Source organism: Aspergillus uvarum, assembly GCF_003184745.1.
Source record: "Aspergillus uvarum CBS 121591 unplaced genomic scaffold BO82scaffold_27, whole genome shotgun sequence".
Classification (NCBI taxonomy): domain Eukaryota; kingdom Fungi; phylum Ascomycota; class Eurotiomycetes; order Eurotiales; family Aspergillaceae; genus Aspergillus; species Aspergillus uvarum.
This window is the reverse complement of record NW_020291324.1, coordinates 217,176-239,086: the sequence shown is the minus strand read 5'-3', so window position 1 is coordinate 239,086 and position 21,911 is coordinate 217,176. Positions and strand designations below refer to the sequence as shown.

Genomic DNA, 21,911 nt, shown 5'->3' with positions numbered 1-21,911 from the left:
TCGCCGCCTCTCCAGTGGTCAACCCTTGTCAATGCTCTTGCCGTGTCTTTGCCCTTCATTGTGGGCCCCGGCTAATTTTCGCGGATCGTTATGGGCTTGACATATCACGCGCTTACTCCTCATCCGTGGCATCCGTGGCATCCGTGGCATTTAACACATCTTCAAGCTTGGTGTCAACCGCGCCCCCGACGTCTCCTGCCTTCGCCCAGAACCGTGAGAGATGCCGTGACCCTGAGTCGGACAGGACCGTCACAATTCTGTGGCCGGGGCCAAGCTTCATCGCTGTCTGGACGGCAGCAAAGCCTGTAGTTGGGTGGTTTAGCCACAACCCGGTGAAGATGAGGGTTTGGGGAAAGACTTACAGTTTACGGCACTGCTACTACCCACAAACAGACCGTCCTTCTCTACAAGCCATCTAGCCATTGCCAAGGCCTGTGCATCGGTCACCCGAATAGCGTCGTTGACCAGCTCCTTGCCCGCTTCGAAGTTAGCTGTCACTCGGTTGATCCCGATGCCCTCGACAATGGTGTCCACCTGTCTACGTCGCCTGGTGCCTTCTTTCTCTTTGAGGTCGAACATGACCCCGTAACGGACTCTGTTGTACAGCCCACTGCCTTGAGGATCGGCCAGGACCACGCTGAGATTGGGAATGCGCGGCTTCAGAAAAAGTGCCACACCAGAGATGGTGCCACCGGTGCCCGCTCCGGCAATAAAGGCGTCCAGTTTTCCGTTGCACTGAGCATAGATCTCGGGCCCAGTGCCATTGTAGTGGGCTCGCCAATTGGCTTCATTCTCGAACTGATCCGCAAAGAATCCTCTTCCGCTGGCGGTGGAGGATGCAGTTTGTTCCTGGGCAAGCGAGCGTGCGCGATTGACGAAATTGTCTTTTTCGACAATGGGGGCCGGTGGCACGCGGTCTACTATTGCGCCCAGCTTCAACAATAGATTCGACTTCTCGATAGCCTGGTCGGATGGCATGCAGCTATGGTTGTGTCAGTATATGGCTATGCGGTGGCTGTCAACTTAATACGAACATATGGGCCAGATAGCCCTTGGCTCGCGCCAAAGAGGCTAGGGAGATTCCCGTGGAGCCGGAAGTGCCTTCGTAGATGGTGTCCCCTGAATGCGGTCTTAGGAATCCGTGCTCTTCAGCCTGTATAGAGTGTGAGAGATTTATTCCCAGTATGTCATGGAAAGGACCACCTGCATACAATCTGGATCATGCTCAGCGCAACCCGGTCTTTCGAGCTCTGTCCAGCCCCATTCAGAAACTAGAAAATAGAAAATAAGTCAGCAACTTCTCGAGCAATTTTGTCTTCCCCAAGACGTAGATCTGAACTAGAGGCAAATGACGTACTTCGGCCTTGCCTAATATCTCGCAGCCCGTGGCATCGGATAAGGATTTGATACGGAATAGGGGAGTATTCCCGATGCAACCTTCAATGCCCTCGACGATGGCCGGTGGACCTGGTCTTGCGGCGAGAGTCTCGGTGGAGAGGGGAAGGTCCTCGGAGTCTGTCGCGGGCTGGGATTGACGACGAGCTAGATATTCATGAATGCGCTGTTCTAACTCGGGGTACACCAGATCCTTGAACCCAATGGTAAGAAGGACACCTGCGACGAAGGCAGTGCCAATATAGAGACGGGAATGATCATCCATGATTGCGGGAGAAGGGGGGGGGGGAAGGTCAGTCCAACAAAGAAATTCCCCGCAGCGATGGTAGGCAAGTTAGTTATAAGTTATGGTGATGGCGGGCGGAAGAAAAGCTTGGACCCACCGCTGCGCGACCGCCGCCTCTCCGCCTCTCTTCCTCTCCTCACGTCTCGTGCTCTCCCCGAGCTTTCTTTCTTGCTCCTCTTTTCCGACGGAGTGCATTGTGCTACCGCCCCCACGAGCGATCGTCTACGTCCTTCCCATGGACTCTCCAGTCCTGAGTCAACTGCTTAGGCAGTTATTTCGACATCCCGCCTGTCAATCTTTCAAATCTACTCCTTCCCTCTCCGCGCGCCGACCGGGTTGCGTACGCCTGTCCCCGTCCCATCCGCACCACCGTCAACAATGTCGACCCTTCCTCCGAAAGGCTCCCGGCACTAAGAAAGCATCCAACGATGGCACGATCTGGAACGAACGTCGCTTCATCACCCGAGATATTTCGGAGGAATTGCAGAAGTATCCGATGGTCACGGCCAAAGAACTCCGCCATCACCGCGAGCGGCCGCGGCAGGTGAAGATGTGGGGACGGGAGTTCATCGATGGTAAGGGAAATCGTCGTGGTGATGGCTGGCTGCTGCTGCGACTGAACAATTGCTAACAAACTCGGGGGCTCGCTTTTACAGACAGTTTGTATAATCTCCAATACGGCTACTTCTCCCAACATGCCACCATCTTCAGCCCCGGGGAGCCCTTCATCTTCAACGACATCGCCGATGGGCCCGCGTTCCACACCATGTTACGGAATCGCTACACGGAGTTCGAGGACCGGTTAGACGAAGCCGAGCCCGACGTCGCCCGTCAGCTGTGGCATACCCCGACGGAGCTCTTCCAGCCGTACTACGGCGAGACGATCGCTCGGTACCTGGTGTCGAACTATAAGCTGACGCTGTACCCGTACCACGATCTGATCATCTACGAGATGGGCGCCGGCAACGGAACGATGATGCGCAACGTGCTGGACTACATCCGCGAGGTGGACTACGAGGTCTACCAGCGGACCAAGTACAAGATCATCGAGATCTCGCCGGCGCTGGCGAGTCTGCAGCTGAAGAACCTGGTCGCCTCGGCCGAGTCGGCCGGCCACCGGGACCGCCTCGAGATCATCAACCGGTCGATCTTCGACTGGAACACGTACGTGCACTCGCCGTGCTTCTTCCTAGCGCTGGAGGTGTTCGACAACTTCTCGCACGACATCATCCGCTACGACCTCAAGACGGAGCAGCCGCAGCAGGGCGGGGTCCTGATCGACGCGGACGGCGAGTTCCACGAGTGGTACCGCGACTACCTGGACCCGGTGGCCGCGCGGTTCCTGCGCGTGCGCCAGGCGGCCGCCCGGCGCCCGTTCCCGTCGCCCCTGGGGCCGAAGTACATGCGCACCCTGCGGCCGTATCTGCCGGCCGCGGGCCAGTTCTCGCAGCCGGAGTACATCCCCACCCGGCTCATGCAGTTCTTCGACATCCTCAACAACTACTTCCCGGGCCACCGGCTGGTGGCGAGTGACTTCAGCTCGCTGCCGGACGCGGTGCGCGGGCTGAATGGGCCTGTGGTGCAGACTCGATTCGAGCGGCGCACCATCCCTGTGACGACCCCTTATGTAAGTTTCTGTCTCGTGATTTGGTCCGAACGACTTCTGACCGGCACGCAGGTTCAACAAGGATACTTCGATATCTTCTTCCCGACCGACTTCAACGTGATTGAGGATATGTACCGGGCGATCACCGGGAAGTTGACGCAGGTGGTGAGCCACGAAGACTTCATGCAGCGCTGGGCGTACATTGCAGACACAGAGACGCGGAACGGGGAGAACCCGATGCTGACGTGGTACAAGAACGCCAGCATGCTGATGACTGTTTGAGTGGGGAGTGAGGGATTGATGAGGTGTATGATAAAGATCCCAAGCATGGCCTACTATCTTATCTCGGCGGCTACAGTACGGTATCCGGAACTCGGCAATCTGCAGGTGATGATAGATAGCTGGATAGGCTGAATACATTCTATGATTGGCGTGCTACCGTGGTTGAGGATCTACTCTGATATAGATAGTGAAGACGATGCTGATGCTGCCAGGGGTGGGGGGGGTTGCGGTGCCCAATCCGGGAGCTTCATTATTATCTCCTATCTTCATGACTGCGGAGTACTTACAGAGTAGATAGCTGTGTATAGCATTCCAGTGGCAGGTAGGTAATCGTATAAGTGAGTATTTTCTCCGCATGAACCCCGCTCCATTTCCATTGATTTCCCCTCGTTCCGAAACCATAAACTCGCCCGCCACATCAACTATACAACTACACCACACCCTTCACAACCTCAACCAACGACACAAACAATCATAAGAAAAAACGCAAGATGACAATGACCCAAACCCTCCCCTCAACCCCCACCTGGAAACCCACCGTCTACGCCAAACGCCAGGCCCAACTAGCCGCCATCCCCGAAGCCTGGCGTCTCCCCAACCCACCACCTACACCCAGCACCGACGACCAAGCCCAAGCCCAAGCCCAGCCCCAGCCCCTCGAACAAGAACAAGACACTCTAACCACCATCCGCACCAGCGAAATCCTCACAGCCCAAGAACTCGAATGGACCGAAACGGCCGACACCACCACGCTCCTCGCGCACCTCGCCTCGGGGCAAATCACCTCCGTGCAACTGACGACCGCCTTCTGCAAGCGCGCCGCCCTCGCGCAGCAGCTCACCAAATGCCTGACGGAGATCTTCTTCGATCGGGCGCTGGCGCGCGCCAAGTGGCTGGACGAGGAGCTCGCGCGGACCGGGCAGCCGCGGGGCCCGCTGCATGGGTTGCCGGTTTCGATTAAGGATCGGTTTGATCTCGAGGGGGTGGATACTACTGTTGGTTTGTGTCCTTTTCCTTTCCCTTCGGGGGGACATCGGGAGGGATGTGTGCTATAGGCTCATGCTAATTCTTCTGATGGGGTGGGCGCAGGCTGGGTCGGACTCATCAACAAACCCGCCCGCAAATCCAGCTCGATTGCCCGGCTGCTCGAGTCGATGGGGGCGGTGCTGTATGTGAAGACGAATGTGCCGCAGTCGCTTATGGTTTGTCCTGTCCTTTTCCTTTGTTTTGTTGTTTTTTTTTTTTTTTTTTTGGGAAGGGATGGTATGAGATGGTTGGCTGATCTACTGGGTGAAAGATGTCCGACTCCTACAACCACGTCTTCGGACAATCGATCAACGCATTCAACCGCCAGCTCATCTCCGGCGGCAGTTCCGGTGGCGAGGGGGCGTTGATCGGCGCCCGGGGCAGTGTGCTCGGCATCGGGACGGATATCGGGGGCTCGATTCGCATCCCCGCGGCGTTGCAGGGGTTGTATTCGGTTTGTCCGTCGAGGGGGCGGGTGCCGTGGGATTGTTCTTTGTATGTTCCTTCCCTTTTCTCCTGGGGTGGGGGTGGGTGTCTGGGGGGAGTGTCTGGGAACTGTATCAGACTAACAGTACGCAAAGCATGCACCAACACTACATGGTGCCCCCCGTCGCCGGCCCAATGGCCCGCAGCCTCGCCTCGATCGAGCACTTCATGGCCTCCCTGCTGGCCTCGGAGCCCTGGACCCTCGACCCGGGCTGCATCCCGATCCCCTGGCGCACGGAGCTGGCCCTGAAGCCTGCCACCAAAAAACTGCGGGTGGCCATCATCCACGACGACGGGGTCGTCAAGCCGCAGCCGCCGATTGCGCGGGCGATGCGCGAGGTCGAGCGGAAGTTGGTGGAGGCCGGGCATGAGGGTGTGTCTTGCCCTTCCCTTTCCCTTTCCCTTTGCCCCGTCAGTTCAAGACTAGATGTACCGGCTATATCCGCTTGACATCACCCGCTTGATCACGCTATACTGACCAACTCCTGATGGGTGGAAAGTAATCCCCTGGCCCGCGACCGCCCTGCACAAAGAAGGCACCGCGCTCTGGACGAAAGCCATCTTGGCCGACGGGGGCCAACACTGTCGGTACCTGTGCGACATCATCGGGGAGCCGTTAATCGAGGGGATGGTCGTGGGGACGTCGGAGGATGAGTTGTCGGTGGAGGAGCGGGAGAAGGTAAGGGCTGCCTGCCCCTTGTTCCTACCCACCCATCCTTCCCCCCCACAGTCGAAGACAGGTAGTAATGATAGGCTACAGCTCGAAGAATCAAAATACACCTACCAAGAAACCTACCTGTCCCACTGGACAACCAGCGGCATCGACGCCCTCCTGATGCCCGTGACGCCGTGGGTCGGCTACCGCCCCAAATCCTGGGTCGTCAGCGCCCAGTGGCTCGGGTACACGGCGCTGTGGAATCTGCTCGATTACGCTGCGGTCACGGTGCCGGTAACCTGTGCGGATGCCGGGGTCGATCATCCAGAGGGTAACAGCGACAGCGAGATCATCAAGGAGTGGAGGGCGCATGTGCCCCGCAATCAGTCGGATCGGTTCAATTATTTGCAGTGTTGGTTTTTCCTTTTCTTTCTTGCTGGTCATCTTGGGGGATGGGCGGAGAGGGTTGAACTGGGGCTAACTAACGTCTTCCAGACGATATCGACCTGGTCAAGGATATGCCGGTTACGGTGCAGGTGGTTGGGGGCAAGTTCGGCGAGGAGAAGGCGGTTGCTGTTGCGAAGGTTTTGGATGAGGTTTTGAGGTAGATTCAACTTATTTCTGGGTCTATGGAGTTGTACATCAACCTTACATATATATGTAAAGAACACCGCCAGTATGCGGAACTCAAATCACAAGGGCGATGAAAAAATTAGCGTGGTGAGATACTGCTACCGCTAGATATGATACAAACTATCCCGTTAACTTGTTATACTCCGCTCCACCAAGCGCAACCTAAAGTCCTAAAGTTTCGCCTGCGGCTCACGCTCACTATTATTCTGCCACGCAAACCCAATCTTCTTGCCGATCCCGGGCTCGACAATCACATTCACCACGGTAACCTGCTCGCTCGCGAACCCCTGCCGCGTCGCCGCGACCAGCTCCTCCTCCGTCCGCACAAAGAACCCGCGGCCGCCGCACATGGTCGCCAGCATCTCGTACCGGGTCTCGTACAGCAGACTCGTCGAGCGCAGGCCGCGGGTCCCGTCCCCGCTGGCCTTGGTATCGTTCTGCGCCGTCTGGTCCTGCAGCGTCGTCCACTCGGCCGCCGAGGTCGTGTCCCCATGGTAGATGCCCGAATTGTTGACGACGAAGATCAGCGCGGGGATGCGGTAGCGCGCCAGGGTCTCGATCTCCATGGCGCTGAACCCGAACGCGCTGTCGCCTTCGAAGGCGACGATTTTCTTCGGCTTTGACGCGCCGGAACCGCCCGGGGCTGCACCCGCCCCGGGCAGCGCGTTGTACGCTTCGTGCGCCGCGGCGATGTACCCCATCCCCACGCCCATCGTCGCGTAGGTCCCGGCGTCCAGGCGCTGGCGCGGGTGGTCGACGCTGAAGATCGACCGCGAGATGTCCATCGTATTCGCGCCCTCGGACACATACACCACGCCGCCATCGTTGCCCGCCTGGTGACTCAGCTCGTCCAGCGTCGCCTTGATGAGGTGGAAGGCCCGCTGGTACGTCATCGGGGCATCCGTCGGGGTCGGGCGGTTGGCCGCCTGGGCCGCGGCCTTGGTATTCTTCTCGATCGAGGCATCCAGTACGTCCAGGAAGGTCTTGTCAGCAGCACCAGCAGCAACCGGGGCATAGCGCCAATTCGCCAAGGCGGCGACCAGCTGGTCCACAACCAGGGAGATATCGCCGACGATGCCCAGCTCGGCGGCGCCGGCGTTGCGGCCGATCTCCTCGGCGCACAGATCGACCTGGATGATCTTGGCGGTGGGGGACCACTTGGGCGGCTCGCCGAAGTGGAGGATCCAGTTGAGGCGGGCGCCGAGCACGAGCACCACGTCCGCGTGTTTCAGCGCCGCGCTGCGGGCGCTCGACACGTTGCGCGCGTGCGAGTCCGGCAACACCCCCTTGCCCATCGGGGTCGGGAGGAAGGGCAGCCCCGTGCGGTCGACCAGCCGGCGCAGCTGGGCCTCCGCCCGCGCGTACGCCGCTCCCTTGCCCACCACCAGCAGCGGCGCCTGCGCCGTCTTCAGCAGCTGCGCCGCCTTGAGGATCAGCGCCGGGTCGCCGCTGGCCTTGGGCGGCGCAGCCACCCGCATCGTCTCCGGCGGAGGCAGCAGCAGCTGCTGCTGCTTCTGACGGTGGTCTGCGGTGACCGCAGCGCGACCCTGGATGATGTCGGCGGGCAGGTCGACGAAGGTCGGGCCCGGACGCCCGTACCAGCAGGTCCGGTAGGCGTTCTTCACCGCCCCCGGGATGAAGTCCAGCGACGAGGCGCGCACCGCCAGCTTGGTGTGCGGCGTCAGGAAGGAGATGGCGTCGAGTTCCTGGAAGGCGCCCTTGGTGATTGCCGTGGTCTCGGCCGAGCCCGCCAGCACCAGTAAGGGGAAGTTGTTGGCGGTGGCATTGCCGATCTGGTTCGGGGAATGGGTTTGTTAGCACGAGAAGTAGATAGAGTTCGATACAGCCAAGAAGTCGTGTAGGAACCACGTAGATGGCAGTAAGATGTGCCAGTCAAGGGCTTGGAAAAAGGCTCACCCCAGCCAACGTATGAAGAACCCCCGGACCTCCCACGACGAGACAGACACCGGGTCGTCCGGTCATGTATCCATAAACACTAGCGGCATAGCTGCAAGCCTGCTCGTTGCGGAAGGCCACGAAGCGAATGCCCAGGTTGATGGCCTCCTCGGCAATCTCCACGACGGGGATCCCGACGATGCCAAAGATCACGGTGACGCCGAGATCGCGCAGCGTCCGGGCGATGATCTGGGCCCCGGTGACGGTAGCCATTGTCTTTGGTGGGTGTGGTTAAGAAAGAGCTTGGCAGCTTGGCAGGATGGGTTTTTAATTAGTGTAGGGCTGAATAGTCCGTAGTAAATGATGAGTTACGAGTGAAAAGACTGGCTGCTCAGCAGTTCCAGGAAATGGTTGGGGGTGGGGGGTTGTGGGGAACGATAGGCAGCGACGAAGTGAAGTTGTACGTACGAGTAACAATGCAAATGCAAATGGCCGAGGCACAACCATTTATCGGCATGACGCAACAGCCGGTTTCTTGCCCGAGGCAGCCAACAACGCTTGCATACCGATACCTATACCTATACCGAGTGGATCGGTGTACTCTTTAGAGACAGAGATGAACTCTGATGCACTCTTGATCATCTTCTGCACCGCACAGCCTTGTATTGTGTAGTCTTAATGTTGCTGCTTTGCTGCTATGCTACTGACTAATGGTATCAACCCATCCCCTCATTTCCAAAGAACATACATGAACTTAATCAAATTCAAACTCGCTATGCTTCCTGCCAGCAGAATCGCTCTAGAACTCGAATTCCTTCCGAAACACGTTGACGTCCATCCCTGCCACAACTTGATCGGCCAGGTCCCGCCGTCCCATCTGGCTGAACACCCGCCGCAGCGTGTCGTACAGGTTGGTGCTTTGGTTCTGGCTGACGTGGAGCATGCGTTCCAGCTGTTCGTCGGCGATGCCCCCCTCGCCGCCGATGATCTCGCGGGCCCGTTCCCGGCCCTCTTGCTCGACCACCCGGTGCATCGACAGGGCGCCCAGGAGGTGCTGCGCGGCCTCGGGGTAGCAGCCGATGTTGATGCAGGAAACGCCCAGGTTGTAGCGAGCCCGGACGAAGTTGGGGTTGATGTTCAGCGCCTGCTCATACGCCTCGATGGCCTCCTCGGACCGACCGGAGTTGGCCAGCGTGGCGCCGAGCCGGTTCCAGAGCAGGTGCAGCTGCTCCTGTTGGTTGGTGGTTCCCGACTCCGTCGAGGCCAGCGCAGCCGAGAAGCAGTCAACCGCCTTGTCGTACTCTTCGGCGCAGTAGAACAGAACACCCAGACCCACCTGCACGTCCGGGTCCATCTGCTCACCCGACGGAGACAGTTGAGCAGCCTGGATGAAGAGGTCGGTGACCCGGTCATGGAGCAGCTGGCGATCCGTGAACCCAAGATCAGCGTCTTCTGATACATCCTTGGGATCGATGATTTGTGGGTATTTGACGGAGAGCCAGCGCTCCAAAGTACGGTAGGCGGTAGAATCGTAGCCCTCATTCGTGTAAGAGACGGCCAGACCCATGAGCGCATCCAAGTTGCCGGCATCGATCTTCAGGGCCTGCTCCAGAGCTCGGATCGCGGGCAACTCTTTCTCGTTCTGAGCCTGCGCGGTTCCCAGCATTGTCCAGGCTTGTACGTGCTGCGGGTCCTTCTGAACCGCCGCCTCGAAGGCCAGCGCAGCCAGCGACAGGTTGCCACCCTCCCGCATAATCTTGACACCTTCTTCGAATGGGTTGTTGACGTTCTGGAAAACATTGTCTTCCTCGAACAGGTACTCGCCTAGTTGCGGGTTGCGGAACCGCGTGTTGAGGGTCTCGAATCCATCCCAGTCACCCATATCGCCCATGTGAAGGTTCTCGTCGATATTGAAATCGGTCTCACCCTCCGCCAGTTTCCTATTTACTGCCGCCTCAGCCTGAACTCTTTGCCACACGTTTTCAAACGCATCGAAATTATTCTCGATGGCGGTAGTAGTAGTGGTGGAGGAGGTGGTGGGGACTGACCTGTCCAGCTCATTCAGCTCGGCCTCCATGGCCGCGTTGGCCGCATCGTCCAGCGTCTGGGTATCCGCCGTCTCCATCTCCGCGAACTGCGCCTCCCAGTTCTCGTCGTCGAGCTCCACCATCCGCCCCTTGCCTTTGTCCTGCGTGACCGCCTCGGCCGGTTGCTGCTGGTGCATGGCCATCGGGCCGAAGTTCTGATGCATCATCCCCATCCCACCACCCATGCCCATGTAGCCCATTGGGCGCTGGTAACCAGCCAGCATCGGGGACGGGGCGGAGGCAACCGAGGGGTGCGCTGCCTGGGGCATGCCCGTTCGACTCTGTTGTTGGAACCGGGCGAATTCGGCCGGGTTGAATCCCGCGGGGGCGTTCATCATCGGACCCTGGGAGCCATTGAAGGCGGCCTCCATCCGTGCATGCTCACCGGCATCGAACTCCGCCGCCCAACCCGGAGATCCTGTCCGTTGGGGTGCGTTCTGGAACTGGTCCAGTTCACGTCTGAGTTGTTCCATCGCGAAGGGCTGGGGGCTAGCGCCCGGTAGCTGACCGGGTTGTTGGGAGAATTCGTCCATCATCTAAAAGCATCAGTGGAATGGTACACACGGCAGTGGGCCACTCCCTCTTCCCCGCGGGGAGAGTGATGAGGGGGTGGGGTGGGGGGTTGGATGGAATATGGAGATATTTACCTGGTCTTGACCACCCATCATTCCTCTGGACCGCATGCCTTCCTGCATGCCTCCCGGACCGCGTCCGACGAGGCGATCACGCTGCAGCGACTTGTCATCTTGGACATGCTTCGTGAACTGCGTCAGCGGGTTTCCGGCTGTGGAGCACTCGGCGCCACCAAGAAACGACATGTTGTGGGAATATGTGCAGCGACTGCGCTATTCAGTCCTCACGTAGAATAGTTCATATGTATCGAGGGTAGGACAAGAGAAAACCAGTGGTAGAAGAGACAGAGCGGGAGATAAGAGAGAAGGAATAAGTGAGGAGACTCGCCCCGAGATGGGCTCTCTAAGCACAAAGACGTGGGGTTTCGGCGCGGCTTCGCTGCCGACCCGCGGAAAGATACCGAGGCTCCCCGAGAGTCACGTGCATCCTGCCATTTGGTTTCCATCTGTCTACGCCTACGTGATACTGAATACTGAATAAGCAGGAAGTGAGAATGGAATGGACTGTACGACATAATTTTGTAATATACATGAGAAAGATTAGCTTGATATACACTCCAGTCTATTAAACCCCAGTGTAGACCAAGTGGAATATCTGGAATAAAGACTCAGCCCCTACTCCTGCTGCTGCTGCTGCTGCTGCTGCTCCTCCTCCACCCGCCGCGAGTTAGGGTTGTTAATGCCCTTGTGCTTGGAGCTGTAGTCCAGGCGCAGCTTCTTTCCATAGGGCATCTTCTTGCTGAGGATCTCCATGGCATTGCACGCGCTCTCGAGGTCAACGAAGTCGGCGTGGGCGAAGCCACGGGGCTGTCCGGTGCGGCGGTCAATCGCCACGCGCACATCGATGACGTTGACCACGTCGTTGAACAGATCGTTGAGATCACGGTCGGTCATCTCGAAGGGCAGGTTGCCGATGTAGAGCGACTTCGAAGGGGGCGACACCTTGTGCTTCTTCATGCCGTTCTGCGCGAACATAACGCTGATACGACGGCCCTCGAAGATCTGCAGGTGCATCTCTTCGATGGCACGCTGAGCCGACTCGATCGACTCGAAATCCACGTAACCGAATCTAAAGTGTGAAAAACATCCCCCGGGTCAGAATCTACACATCAAGAACAGGAACTGGCGCGCTTACCCCTTGCTGATTCCCCGCTGGTCGTGGATGAGATTCACTCTCTGCACATCTCCGAACTTGGTGAAGAATCGTCTGAGATCATCGCTCGTGACGTCGTAGAAAAGGTTGCCAACGAAGATGGTGGTCTTCGGCTGCGGCTCCTCCCGGTTGATAGCTCCTCTGTATCTGCGGAGACCAGATCCGCCATTGCCATCTTGATCCCGCTGGTAGAAACGTTGTCTCGGAGCTTCCGAAGCGAAAGACTCCTCGGTAGCAGCTTGCTCAGGGGCAGCGGCCTGCTCAGAAGAGTTCTCCTTCTGATCGGCGTACTGCGAAACAGCCTCGGCGATGCTCTCGTTGCTGATCTCGGGAGACTGCCCAGTGGTGCTGGGAGCTACGGGCTTGTTCTGAGCATCGTCGCTGTTCCACCGGCTTTGAAGCTGAGACTGGACGGGTCTGCTGGCGAAAGCAAGGCGCAACGGGCTGGACGCGTTGGAGCGCGGTACAGAGCGAATGGCGACTCTGCTAGGAGCAATTAACAGCCGAGAGGCTGCTTGGCGGAAGCAATACCTGAGTGGAACCCATCCTGTTAGACAAATACTACCAATGGCAAATGGCACTGATCAATAGACTCACATTGTGTGTGTCTGGAAAATGAATTAATTAAAGAAATGAAAGTGATGGAAAAAGGATGAAGTTGTCTCAACCCAAGAATTTGTGGCAAAGAGATGCTTCGGGGAAATTGGCAGCACGAAAACTTCCCTTATCAGAAGGTCACGTGAGGGATATCAGCAGACCATGCCTAATGTGTACTCGACAGTTTGCTGCGCCGGAATGGATGTGCCCCGGCCTCGAGGATCTCCTAAACCGCATGTTGCATATCCCATCAAATATAATATGAGGGAAATGCCCGATCTAGACCCGAGAATAGTTGCCTCTGCTTTGCGAGTTCACCAGAGCCCTGTACACTAAAACCTACATACAAGAACGAATCACTGACAGCAAGGGGATCCATCTTAGAGTGTAGATGACTAGTATCTGCATGACCTATCATAACGTGTCTTTGCGTAATATACAACCACTCCTCAATCAAATATCCATGCCGATTCGAGCGTAGAGCACGAATATGATCAGAGCGGTGAAAACGAACGAGAAAGAGCCCAGCCCAGCCCAGCCTTTGAAACCAACCGCGTCCTATTCGCCACCCTGTCAAGCTGAAGATTGATCTTGCATAAATTTGGAGCACGACGCAAATACAATTCACATAAAATGGAATCCAGATTCCCGGCCAACTTTTGATTGACTGGATGTAGTCAAATCCTAGAACGGCAGACACAAAAGAACTCGAACAACATCGTTTAGGTTCCTGGACCGCTACTTGGGTTGTTGAGAGGGGATGAGTTGACAGGGTAGCCTGTCGTGGACATGGCAACATTGTTGCCTTCATAGCTGTTAGCATCAGGGGAGAACATATTCGGACCACGAGGCATAGAACGCATGCGGTCAGGAGCGCTGTTTTGTGTGGCTGGCAATTGGGTTGAGGATAGGGGACTTTGACCCGGTGGTTGCTGTTGCATGTCTCCCGATGGCCACCATTGTGAAGGTATGTCCATTGCTGAACTCTGAATATAGGTATCCCAAGCGTCCTATGATTGTGGTCAACCATAAATCCCTTCACGATGGGTTTGGGGTGTTAACCTACCCAGTCCAGGTTCAACTGCATGTCGGGCACCTGCCCAAACATCGCGCTGAATGGTGAAGGGGCCCCCGGAATCTCTGCCGCGTTTGCAAAGCCACTTTGCATGGGCATTTGTGTGTCTACCATCTTGTATGCAGGGTCGTTGAGGGTCGATTGACTCGAAGGCATGGGACTCATTCCACTGCTCAGGAGTCCTAATGTCATTGCGGCACTTTGTTTCTCATCCTGCGGCTCAAAAGCCGGTGCAGACGCGGTATTACTTTCCGAAAATCCCAAATTCAGCTTGGCAAGCATCACTCCCAGAGCTCCGGCAGCTTTCCATGCATCGATAGTCTCATCACGAAGCTCGTCCCAGATTTCTCGGGTTCGTTGGAGCGCAGCCACCATCTCATCGCGACGTTCCTTAGTCCAGGAGTAAGGATCACTAGGGGTTCGACCCGAAGCCTGGAGTTGCTGTTCATGAAAGAGATCGAGGCAAAGAATGGTTGCAGCAAGCAAATAGTCGGAAGAGCCAAGTGAGGTTAGCTTGTTGTACCTGCTGCGTAGACGACCTGTGGGCCGAGTCTCGTCATGGAGCATGGATTGGAATCGCAACAGCTCCATTGCAGAGTCTAGGCAGGTCCGCCTCGAATAACTAAATCGAGGGTTCTCACGTGCTCGTACAAGGTATTGTCGATGTAGCACGCATTGTGCTTTGTGATACACGCTCGCAACCTAGAGATGGTCAACACTGCACAAAGCATTTCAACAAGGACAGAACTTACTGCAAATCGTGACATAATCAAGTTTGGAGAGTCTAATGGGCAATCTTCAATAGGACGAACGAGTAGGTGCTCCGGGATCAAGTCACGAGCTTGACGAAGCTCCGCATCAAGCTCCATCACTTTGTCGTAAGACGTTGCAGTCTGACAACGTGAAGTGTGCTCGCCGACATGGCCGAAAGTGTACGTCAGCCGCGCTTTCGCAATCAAGAACGATATCGGCGTCGGTTCATTTGCTGGACGGGAAGGCGGAAGTTCTTGACAATTCTCATCAAAGTCGTCATCATACAAATTTCGAGGGAGCTCGGTATCACTGTCAGTGGAGCGGATCATGCTCGGCAACCCAACTTGGGAGGAGAACAATAGGTCCGCCTGCCGTACAAAGGTCCAGACGCGGCGGCGCATCTCTCCTTGGAACGGGGTAATGTTGGGGAACATCTTGGAGTCACGATGGTAGCCCATCCTCATAGCCAAACGCGCGATCACCCCCACGAGAACCCACACCGACACATCTGCTTCCCTGGTTTGACAGAAGTCACCATGAAGATGGAAGATCAAACTCTCAATGACGTACGGGTATGGCTTAGTGTAGTCAGCCAGGGTAAGACACTGAGCCACAAGGTTTCTGAAAGTTCCAGCCATGTCCAGGGACTTGCCCCGAAATTCTGGGGGTTCGTCTCCATTGCGATGGTACGAAAGCATAGCTAGTCGCATCATGGCAAAAAGCATGCCAATCCATATCGTGCAAGTCTGGGACGGATCTTCCCAATGTTTGTTGTACTAGCTGGGGTTAGCGATACAGTAGTCATGTAGGGTGATGAACAGATGAGTCTTACCTGTGCCTGAAAAGTGGGCCCGTGAAGAATGTCTACTTCGGAGTGAGTGCTGACATAAGGTGTATGCAAAAAGACGTCTGACTTACGTGTTGATGGGTCATAGCAGCTGAAATAGCGTGCGATCAGCATATCGGTCGTATATTTAGAGGGGAAGGAAGACATGATTTCCGCCCGAGTCGCAGGTTTCATTGCCCCAAAGAGTAGAGCGGAACCTTGGACGTCAGTCGGAAGTTGGGTTGTCTTCAGCTTCTCGGTCTGCTCCTCGTATTGTTTCTTGTGTGTGGAGAAATAATTTCGGACTTCCGCAATCTGAAACAGGCGTTAATCGCTTGACGATAGCTCTGGTGGGCGCAGGCAACTTACATCGCTGAGGACCGATGCCCAATGTACCTCACTGATATAATAAGACTTGTTGTTGTCAAACTTCATGATTCCAAACGACTTTGTGACCTGTTCGGTATCACTGTCCTCGGGGCCGCCAGGCGTTTCATCTTCCACATCTATATCGACCGTGTTCGGTACAGACCCCGTGCTGCTGCTATTGCCGGAAATCGCAGCCATGGCCGCTGCGGGGCCTGCGGATTGGGATCCATTAGTCATGAGCGACAGGACGAGGCTCTCAAGTCGATCGATCCTATTCTGCATATCATCTGGAGAGCTCGCAGCTGACGGCTGCGACACATTCCTTTTTCGCGCACTTGCTTGAGCGTATGAGCACGAAGTCGCATCACCTCGCTTGATGCAGTTTTCGCAGGGATGGGCACGGTTGCATTTCAGCCTGATGACTCCACTGTTAGCACAAATGGCAAGGCGGCCAGCGAGGCAGGTGCTTACTTTCGATGCCGACATGGCGCACATGAGAGGGGAACTCGGTTTCTCTTCCTGATGACTCTAAATTGTCCTTCCGGGGAGAATGCGCCAGCGCTCGATGAGGTTGTGGATGGGGGTGTTGGAGACATATTGAGCTATATTATAACGATCCCTTGAGAAACGGTGCTTGCGAGAGTGACTCGGATGGAAATGTGAAGGGGAAAAGAATGGCCTGTCTCGAGATGACTCTCGAGCCCGCTGAGTATCGCGTAGAATTTCGGCGCCAATATATCCAAGGGGATTTGGTCCGGACGCTGTAAAATTTGGAAGTCTGTCCGGTCGACGGCGCAAGTTGTCAATGAATGTGATGGACAATATGACAAGACTAATGTGATCGGCGCGCAGCCCTGTGGAATTCTGCGAGCGTAGCCGATACCCGTGCTGTTTATCAAGAGCCCTTATTGCACAACAATACTCGATCCAGCGGTTTGATCGCAATAGTTGCGCTGAACGCGATCGAGCAGGCTTATGGTACGATCGAGGGGCGCGCGGCGATGGGCGACCGAAGAAGACCGCTGTCCGTCGTGGTTGAGCAGGTTTAGAAGACACGGGCTAGTGTTAACTCGACCTTGGAAACAACGGCACAAAGAATCACGTTGCACACGGATCGAAACGACAAGAAAAGAAAGTGCCGAACAACGAGACGAGGAGGAGGCAGAGAAGAGATCCAATGAGGGGCACGATCGGCGAACTGCCTTCGCGGTCGAACTGGGGGGAAAAAGAGGCAAGCAGCCGGTCAAGCCGGGTTTATCGGATTTAGTATTAAACTGGTGATAGACAGAAGAGAGAAGAGCAAGCCCAGGTTGGTCGTTTCGTGAAGAGGCACGTAGTTGGAGTAGTAGAATTGAAGGAAAAAACGACCTTGCGAAACAAAGGGTAAGTAAGGGTAGTAGTAAGAGTAGGATAGGTTATTATCTCCGTTATCACCTCAAAGGCGGTCAGTAGGTAGGTAAAGTAGGTACACACAGCTGACGTAAAGAGAGTGACAATCACACGCAAGTGAAGTGACAGATGACAAACTTGACAGTATACTGCATCTGATAAACGGGCAGGTCGCAGGTCGCAGCTTGGCTGACAGGAAAGACACGACGCAACGGTAAAATGGAAATGCGGTTAGTTAATACGTAGTGGGAGAGGGGGCTCGGAGCTGAGGGACGAGAGACTAGAACTAGACCATGCAACCGCCCGTCTTACGGAAACCCCCGACACTAAACGTGGTTGGCGCGTCGGCCATCATGGATGCTTACTACTGCATGGGTTGACTCACTTGACTCACTCGCTATAAACCAACAGATAAGCAATGGGAAAGGAATCGAGAGTAGGCAGCTGAGGTAACTTGGGAATGGTCTTGCACACATGTTTCCTTTACTATACATTGTACTTGCATTCTGACCCTGACTCCATGTCGAAATGCAGGGAAACGCTAACGCAAATACCAGACAAAGATTTGGCATGCAACGATACATTGCTTGCAAAGATAAGAGTTCCCTCCTATTGATAGCTACAGACTTTCGGTTGTTTCCTTCTTCCGTATGTTGATGTTGGCCCCTGGTTTACTATGGATTCGCTTGACTTATTCTCGAGGAATACTCAAGATTTGGCGTAAGGTCTTGTTCTGGAATGGGTATATGCATGGACTGAGCAATGAAGCACCGCGCGACGCAGCAATCAGTTTTCACCACCGAAGTTCCAACTCCGCTGGTTGTGGTTTCTTACGCTCTGCCGCTGAGGGGGCGCCATCTTCGTGGGTTCTGGTGACTGGTCATAGGTATCCCAGGATGGCTCCAGCGCCTTAACGGCCTTTTGACGGTCTCCGGGAATAGGCTTTCTGTTTTCCGCGTTGCGCTTGCTATCGCGAGGCGACTCGTCGGCCATATCCCAGTGGGTCTCGAGCTCCTTCTTCCGGTTGGCGCCATTGTTGTTGACTCTGGAGAGGGGTGGGTTTGCGTTCTGAGAGAATTCATCGTCTTCCTTGTTGTCGAAAAGGTGGCTCTTGTAAAGGCCCATACCTTTGTTCTGAAATGAGCTGATAATGCGGCCGCCCGCTCTCTCTTCAGGAGTGTCGGTCAAAGAAAAATGACTTTCAGCATTAGGACGAGGTTGCTGCGCCCGTGATCGAACCGGGATGGATGTGGGTTCCTGCTCATCATCGCCCCAACCAAAGTGACGGATTTCCTCTCCTCGAAGTGGGCGCTTGGGCTTTTCGGGGGTCACAAAGTCTTCAAAATCCCAGTGAGGGGCCTGGCGAGACACAGGGCGCCCAGGCTTCTCATGGACCTCCCGGGTGCTGTTGTCCCCGCCAAGCTCGAAGTGTTCATAACGTTTAGGGTGAGCCTTATATGCAATCTGCTGAAGCCCTTCTTTGGCGGCGGTCTCGTCGTCATCAAAGATGCGCGATGGTTGTAAGTTCTTGGTGCCAGCCTTAGGGGGGATTCGCTTTCTGGATGGCGACGCGTCGGGAGTGTCGTTGTCGAAGTCACCTTCGGTACTGAGGAAGAGCTCGCCGTAGTCGCGCGCTGGAGGCTGGGCAGACGCAGGAGCACGCGGAGCACGCACAGGTTCTCCTCGGTCCTTGCTGTCCTTGCCTGGCGAAAGAAGTTCGAACAGGGAGTCGGCAGCATGGGGGTCCTTGATGTACTTTTTCCCTGGAGAGGCGACCTGGCGCGCCGGAACACGCGCTTGCTCCTCCGTGGGGGCAGGCGGGGCAGGCGCAGAAGCTGACCCCGGCCCGTGATCGCTGGGACTCGATGAGATGGCGGATTTGAGAAGGCGGAACTGGTCTTTGGCATCACGAATGGGCCAACCACGAGCACGCGAACCGATCACTTCGACTTGTTTCAGTAAGGATGCTTGGTCCCAGTAGATGCGGACATTCTGGATTTGCTGCTGAGCATTGAAGCGAACAATGTGGACCTGATTGCATTCAAGTATCTGGTTAGCTCGACACATTCGTATGGAAAGTGAAAGGGTATTGAGCGCATATTTACCGTGGGAAAGGTAGCGACATGATCGGCCAGGAAATTGTCGTCAAGCTGGGGAAGGTACGCCCCGCCACCAGACAGAAACTCCAAAGTAGTTTCAATATCCAAGCAGAGAGAGTTGGTGCTTTCAAAGGCGTCCAAAATGGTCTCCGACTTGGTCTTAACGATGCGCTGCTGTTTGCTGAAATGGCTGACAATCGCAGCGTCACCGTCTACCTTTGTAGTGGTCGTGATGTAAACGAGAGACGCATCAGTGGCCAATGGAACCGACTTGGGGTTGGTCAGGAACCGGCTGTACACATCTTTCAACGACATGATTTCTGCGACTGGGTTGGCTGAGTTTCAGAAACGAATGTAAAGGGATGCGGGGGAGATCGTGAGGCAGAGGAGAGGACAGAACACAGCCAGCCGGATGCTGTTGGCGAAGGGGAAGTGGAATGGCAAGATGTGGGGGAGGGGAAACAGAGGCCAAGAGTGAGATACTGAAGTAGCGAAAGAGAAGGAGAGAGTTGGTGTCTGAGGTGTAAAAGAGAGTGTCTGTGTACAGTACCTGGTCACGGTCCGGTAGTGCTGAGGGACCCCAAAGAGAAGAGGGACAACAGCGCAGCGGACAGTGTCGGTGCAAGACGGGGAGGGGAGGTGCGGCCAATTACTAGGTACCTAGTAGTCCCAGTCCACTCCGTCCTGATTCACATGCGTAATTTGGGCCCATGCGCTGAGGCTTCGGTTAGAATTCCTTGACTATGCGTACTGTACTGTACTATTCTTCCCTCTGGGGGTGATTCTGTGTTTGTCATTCCTCTATGTTTACATGTTTAGTTGAATGCTTGTCAAAACACATTGCTCTTCGGCCAATCCAATCACTACATATAGTACAGATCAGTGCTCCCCTAAATATTATCAGCCTACTGGGTCTATCAAGAGATCCCCATAACAGCATTCAATAGACTACGTGCTCCCATCTTCTGCTACGGACGGACTGGGGAAATCGCCTGCGCACGGCTCCGACGATGGAGACTGGACACACCAGCGTTTCACAATCCGTTTCTCCGGCAACTGGTGATGCATTTGATCACTCCCCACAAGTGCAATGCGGGCACCTTTTCTTGTATGGTACGGAGTACTAGGTGTAGTACAGTGCTTATACACTGCATACTGGTGCCTGCACCTGAACTAAGAAGTCATCTCACAACACAAACAGCCATTCTTATCTATTTAAATCTATCCAAGTTACTCTTACCATATTTGATTTTGACTGTACAAAACAACGCTTTTTTCTTATAAAATTACGTAGCCGATCACGGCTCCGAGCCATCCACCATCCGTTCTCGTTGTTCTTGTCTTATCTTGTGTTGCCTTGCCATACACACAATAGTCATGTGCGAGACCGATGCTCCTGCGTTGAGGCAGCCCTGTCCGCCTGCGCGGGCTTTCTTTGCCAGGATAAGCAAGATACCATCCCCCCGAATGATATCCCGCTTGGAGAGACGGTTCGATGCGCTTCTGTGAGGCCTCAGCAAGCGCGCCGTCCGAACATCAAGTTGAGTAGATGATGCTTCGGTCGTCTCTATATAGCGATGGGAGTGGTGGTACAACAGGCTAAAGAGTTCAGGCTTCCTTCGCAGTGGCGTTGGTATCCTCGGATAGAAGAAAAAGGACGAGGAATTTCTCATTCCAAGTAAATTACAAGGGTCTGGTGGAAAGCCATGCGCATCAGTAAACCGTTCGTCCGTAGCGGATTGGCCATAACTCACCCCAAGAAATCCTCTTTAATTGTACCGATGGCATTGATTGCGGCAACGTCGGGCTTCACACCCAGGATCTTGAGCCGCAGGCTCGTTCCCTTTTCGATCACCTGGTCTGCATGATCCGTATATTGGGGCGGTACCGTGTTGGGTTCCCATTTGATATCAGAGGGAATGTTCTTTTCATCAGTCCGTTAGCGTTCAAGTTCAGACGACCCTCCCCACGCTTAATGTTCGGTATACCTTTCGCGCAATGAACACAGACAACGGTCCCGCCAGAGTGAAGATTCCAGTAGGTTTGACAGAGGTTACGATCGCATCAACCTGCAATTTCCACGGTCAGCGTTGAGGTTAGCCGTGCTGGCGACTCTTCGCAACGTACAGTCTCGCCTCGGAACGGTTTCCAGATAATCGCGCGGTATTTAATCGTGTACTCCGCTTGTCCGCTGCCGGGCATCACACGTCCTTCGCCGATATCTACCATGTCCATCACGCAGATCACAAAGTGATCGCCCGTACACCGACCTTCTTCCTCCTCATTTAACCGGGTGATGAGATATTCCCGCATGTTGGGTCCGAAGAAGGACGGGTGCAAGGTAATGACCTTGGTTTCTTCCTTGAGGAAGAACATGATGTCTGATATTCCCTTTGCTTTCCAAGATTGCACGCGCGATTATCGGAGGTCGAAGTTGCGTTTAATACGAAGAATGGTGAACGGTAGCGTTGGTTACCGATGAGTGAATCGAGCGAACGAAAGCGCTCTAATCGCTTTGATGTTTGGGGTAAGACGGAGTCAATATGCAGGAATCGTGTAGCGATCGTGATCGTGGTGCTAAATGCGCAAAGAGCGATAGCAATTGAAGCTCAATGATTAGTATCAACAACTCGTAGCGCGCGTATAATCTGGTAGACGACGTGTTG

The 21,911-nt window shown here is 55.3% G+C and overlaps 8 protein-coding genes across 8 annotated transcripts; 1 reads left to right on the top strand and 7 right to left on the bottom strand.

The window, feature by feature from the left end:
* Window positions 1–112: 112 nt before the first annotated feature.
* On the bottom strand, window positions 113–1,660 carry BO82DRAFT_402214 (putative cysteine synthase; the record flags this gene model as incomplete). The annotated part of the gene is made up of 5 exons (XM_025639311.1): window positions 113–303; window positions 363–982; window positions 1,035–1,153; window positions 1,212–1,271; window positions 1,358–1,660. The coding sequence occupies 5 exons, from the start codon at window positions 1,658–1,660 to the stop codon at window positions 113–115; spliced, it is 1,293 nt and encodes a 430-aa protein (XP_025491895.1).
* Window positions 1,661–2,231: 571 nt separating this feature from the next.
* On the top strand, window positions 2,232–6,344 carry BO82DRAFT_374621 (putative acetamidase; the record flags this gene model as incomplete). Its single annotated transcript, XM_025637431.1, has 10 exons — window positions 2,232–2,256; window positions 2,338–3,308; window positions 3,360–3,452; window positions 4,061–4,568; window positions 4,659–4,771; window positions 4,867–5,030; window positions 5,168–5,454; window positions 5,582–5,760; window positions 5,842–6,148; window positions 6,232–6,344. The coding sequence occupies 10 exons, from the start codon at window positions 2,232–2,234 to the stop codon at window positions 6,342–6,344; spliced, it is 2,760 nt and encodes a 919-aa protein (XP_025491894.1).
* A 195-nt stretch (window positions 6,345–6,539) lies between these two features.
* Window positions 6,540–11,170, bottom strand: BO82DRAFT_374620 (uncharacterized protein; the record flags this gene model as incomplete). The annotated part of the gene is made up of 4 exons (XM_025637430.1): window positions 6,540–8,162; window positions 8,287–8,541; window positions 9,155–10,888; window positions 11,000–11,170. The coding sequence occupies 4 exons, from the start codon at window positions 11,168–11,170 to the stop codon at window positions 6,540–6,542; spliced, it is 3,783 nt and encodes a 1,260-aa protein (XP_025491893.1).
* A 296-nt stretch (window positions 11,171–11,466) lies between these two features.
* Window positions 11,467–13,113, bottom strand: BO82DRAFT_392181 (nucleic acid-binding protein; the record flags this gene model as incomplete). Its single annotated transcript, XM_025638601.1, has 4 exons — window positions 11,467–12,053; window positions 12,120–12,668; window positions 12,735–12,745; window positions 13,078–13,113. 4 exons carry the CDS (start codon window positions 13,111–13,113, stop codon window positions 11,600–11,602), a joined length of 1,050 nt encoding a protein of 349 aa, XP_025491892.1. The 3' UTR covers window positions 11,467–11,599.
* Window positions 13,114–13,456: 343 nt separating this feature from the next.
* Window positions 13,457–16,353, bottom strand: BO82DRAFT_283591 (uncharacterized protein; the record flags this gene model as incomplete). Its single annotated transcript, XM_025631426.1, has 7 exons — window positions 13,457–13,744; window positions 13,801–14,511; window positions 14,562–15,338; window positions 15,395–15,426; window positions 15,481–15,703; window positions 15,758–16,172; window positions 16,229–16,353. 7 exons carry the CDS (start codon window positions 16,351–16,353, stop codon window positions 13,457–13,459), a joined length of 2,571 nt encoding a protein of 856 aa, XP_025491891.1.
* A 1,046-nt stretch (window positions 16,354–17,399) lies between these two features.
* BO82DRAFT_77946 (uncharacterized protein) lies at window positions 17,400–17,831 on the bottom strand. The gene has a single exon (XM_025641544.1). It carries the CDS (start codon window positions 17,728–17,730, stop codon window positions 17,473–17,475), a length of 258 nt encoding a protein of 85 aa, XP_025491890.1. The 5' UTR covers window positions 17,731–17,831; the 3' UTR covers window positions 17,400–17,472.
* Window positions 17,589–19,857, bottom strand: BO82DRAFT_310301 (uncharacterized protein). Its single transcript, XM_025632375.1, has 2 exons — window positions 19,252–19,857; window positions 17,589–19,177 (listed from the first exon to the last, which is right to left on the bottom strand). The coding sequence occupies exons 1-2, from the start codon at window positions 19,558–19,560 to the stop codon at window positions 17,933–17,935; spliced, it is 1,554 nt and encodes a 517-aa protein (XP_025491889.1). The 5' UTR covers window positions 19,561–19,857; the 3' UTR covers window positions 17,589–17,932.
* A 588-nt stretch (window positions 19,858–20,445) lies between these two features.
* Window positions 20,446–21,501, bottom strand: BO82DRAFT_354419 (DNA-directed RNA polymerase II subunit RPB7). The gene is made up of 4 exons (XM_025635199.1): window positions 21,373–21,501; window positions 21,234–21,314; window positions 21,000–21,169; window positions 20,446–20,938 (listed from the first exon to the last, which is right to left on the bottom strand). Exons 1-4 carry the CDS (start codon window positions 21,478–21,480, stop codon window positions 20,929–20,931), a joined length of 369 nt encoding a protein of 122 aa, XP_025491888.1. The 5' UTR covers window positions 21,481–21,501; the 3' UTR covers window positions 20,446–20,928.
* Window positions 21,502–21,911: the final 410 nt, after the last annotated feature.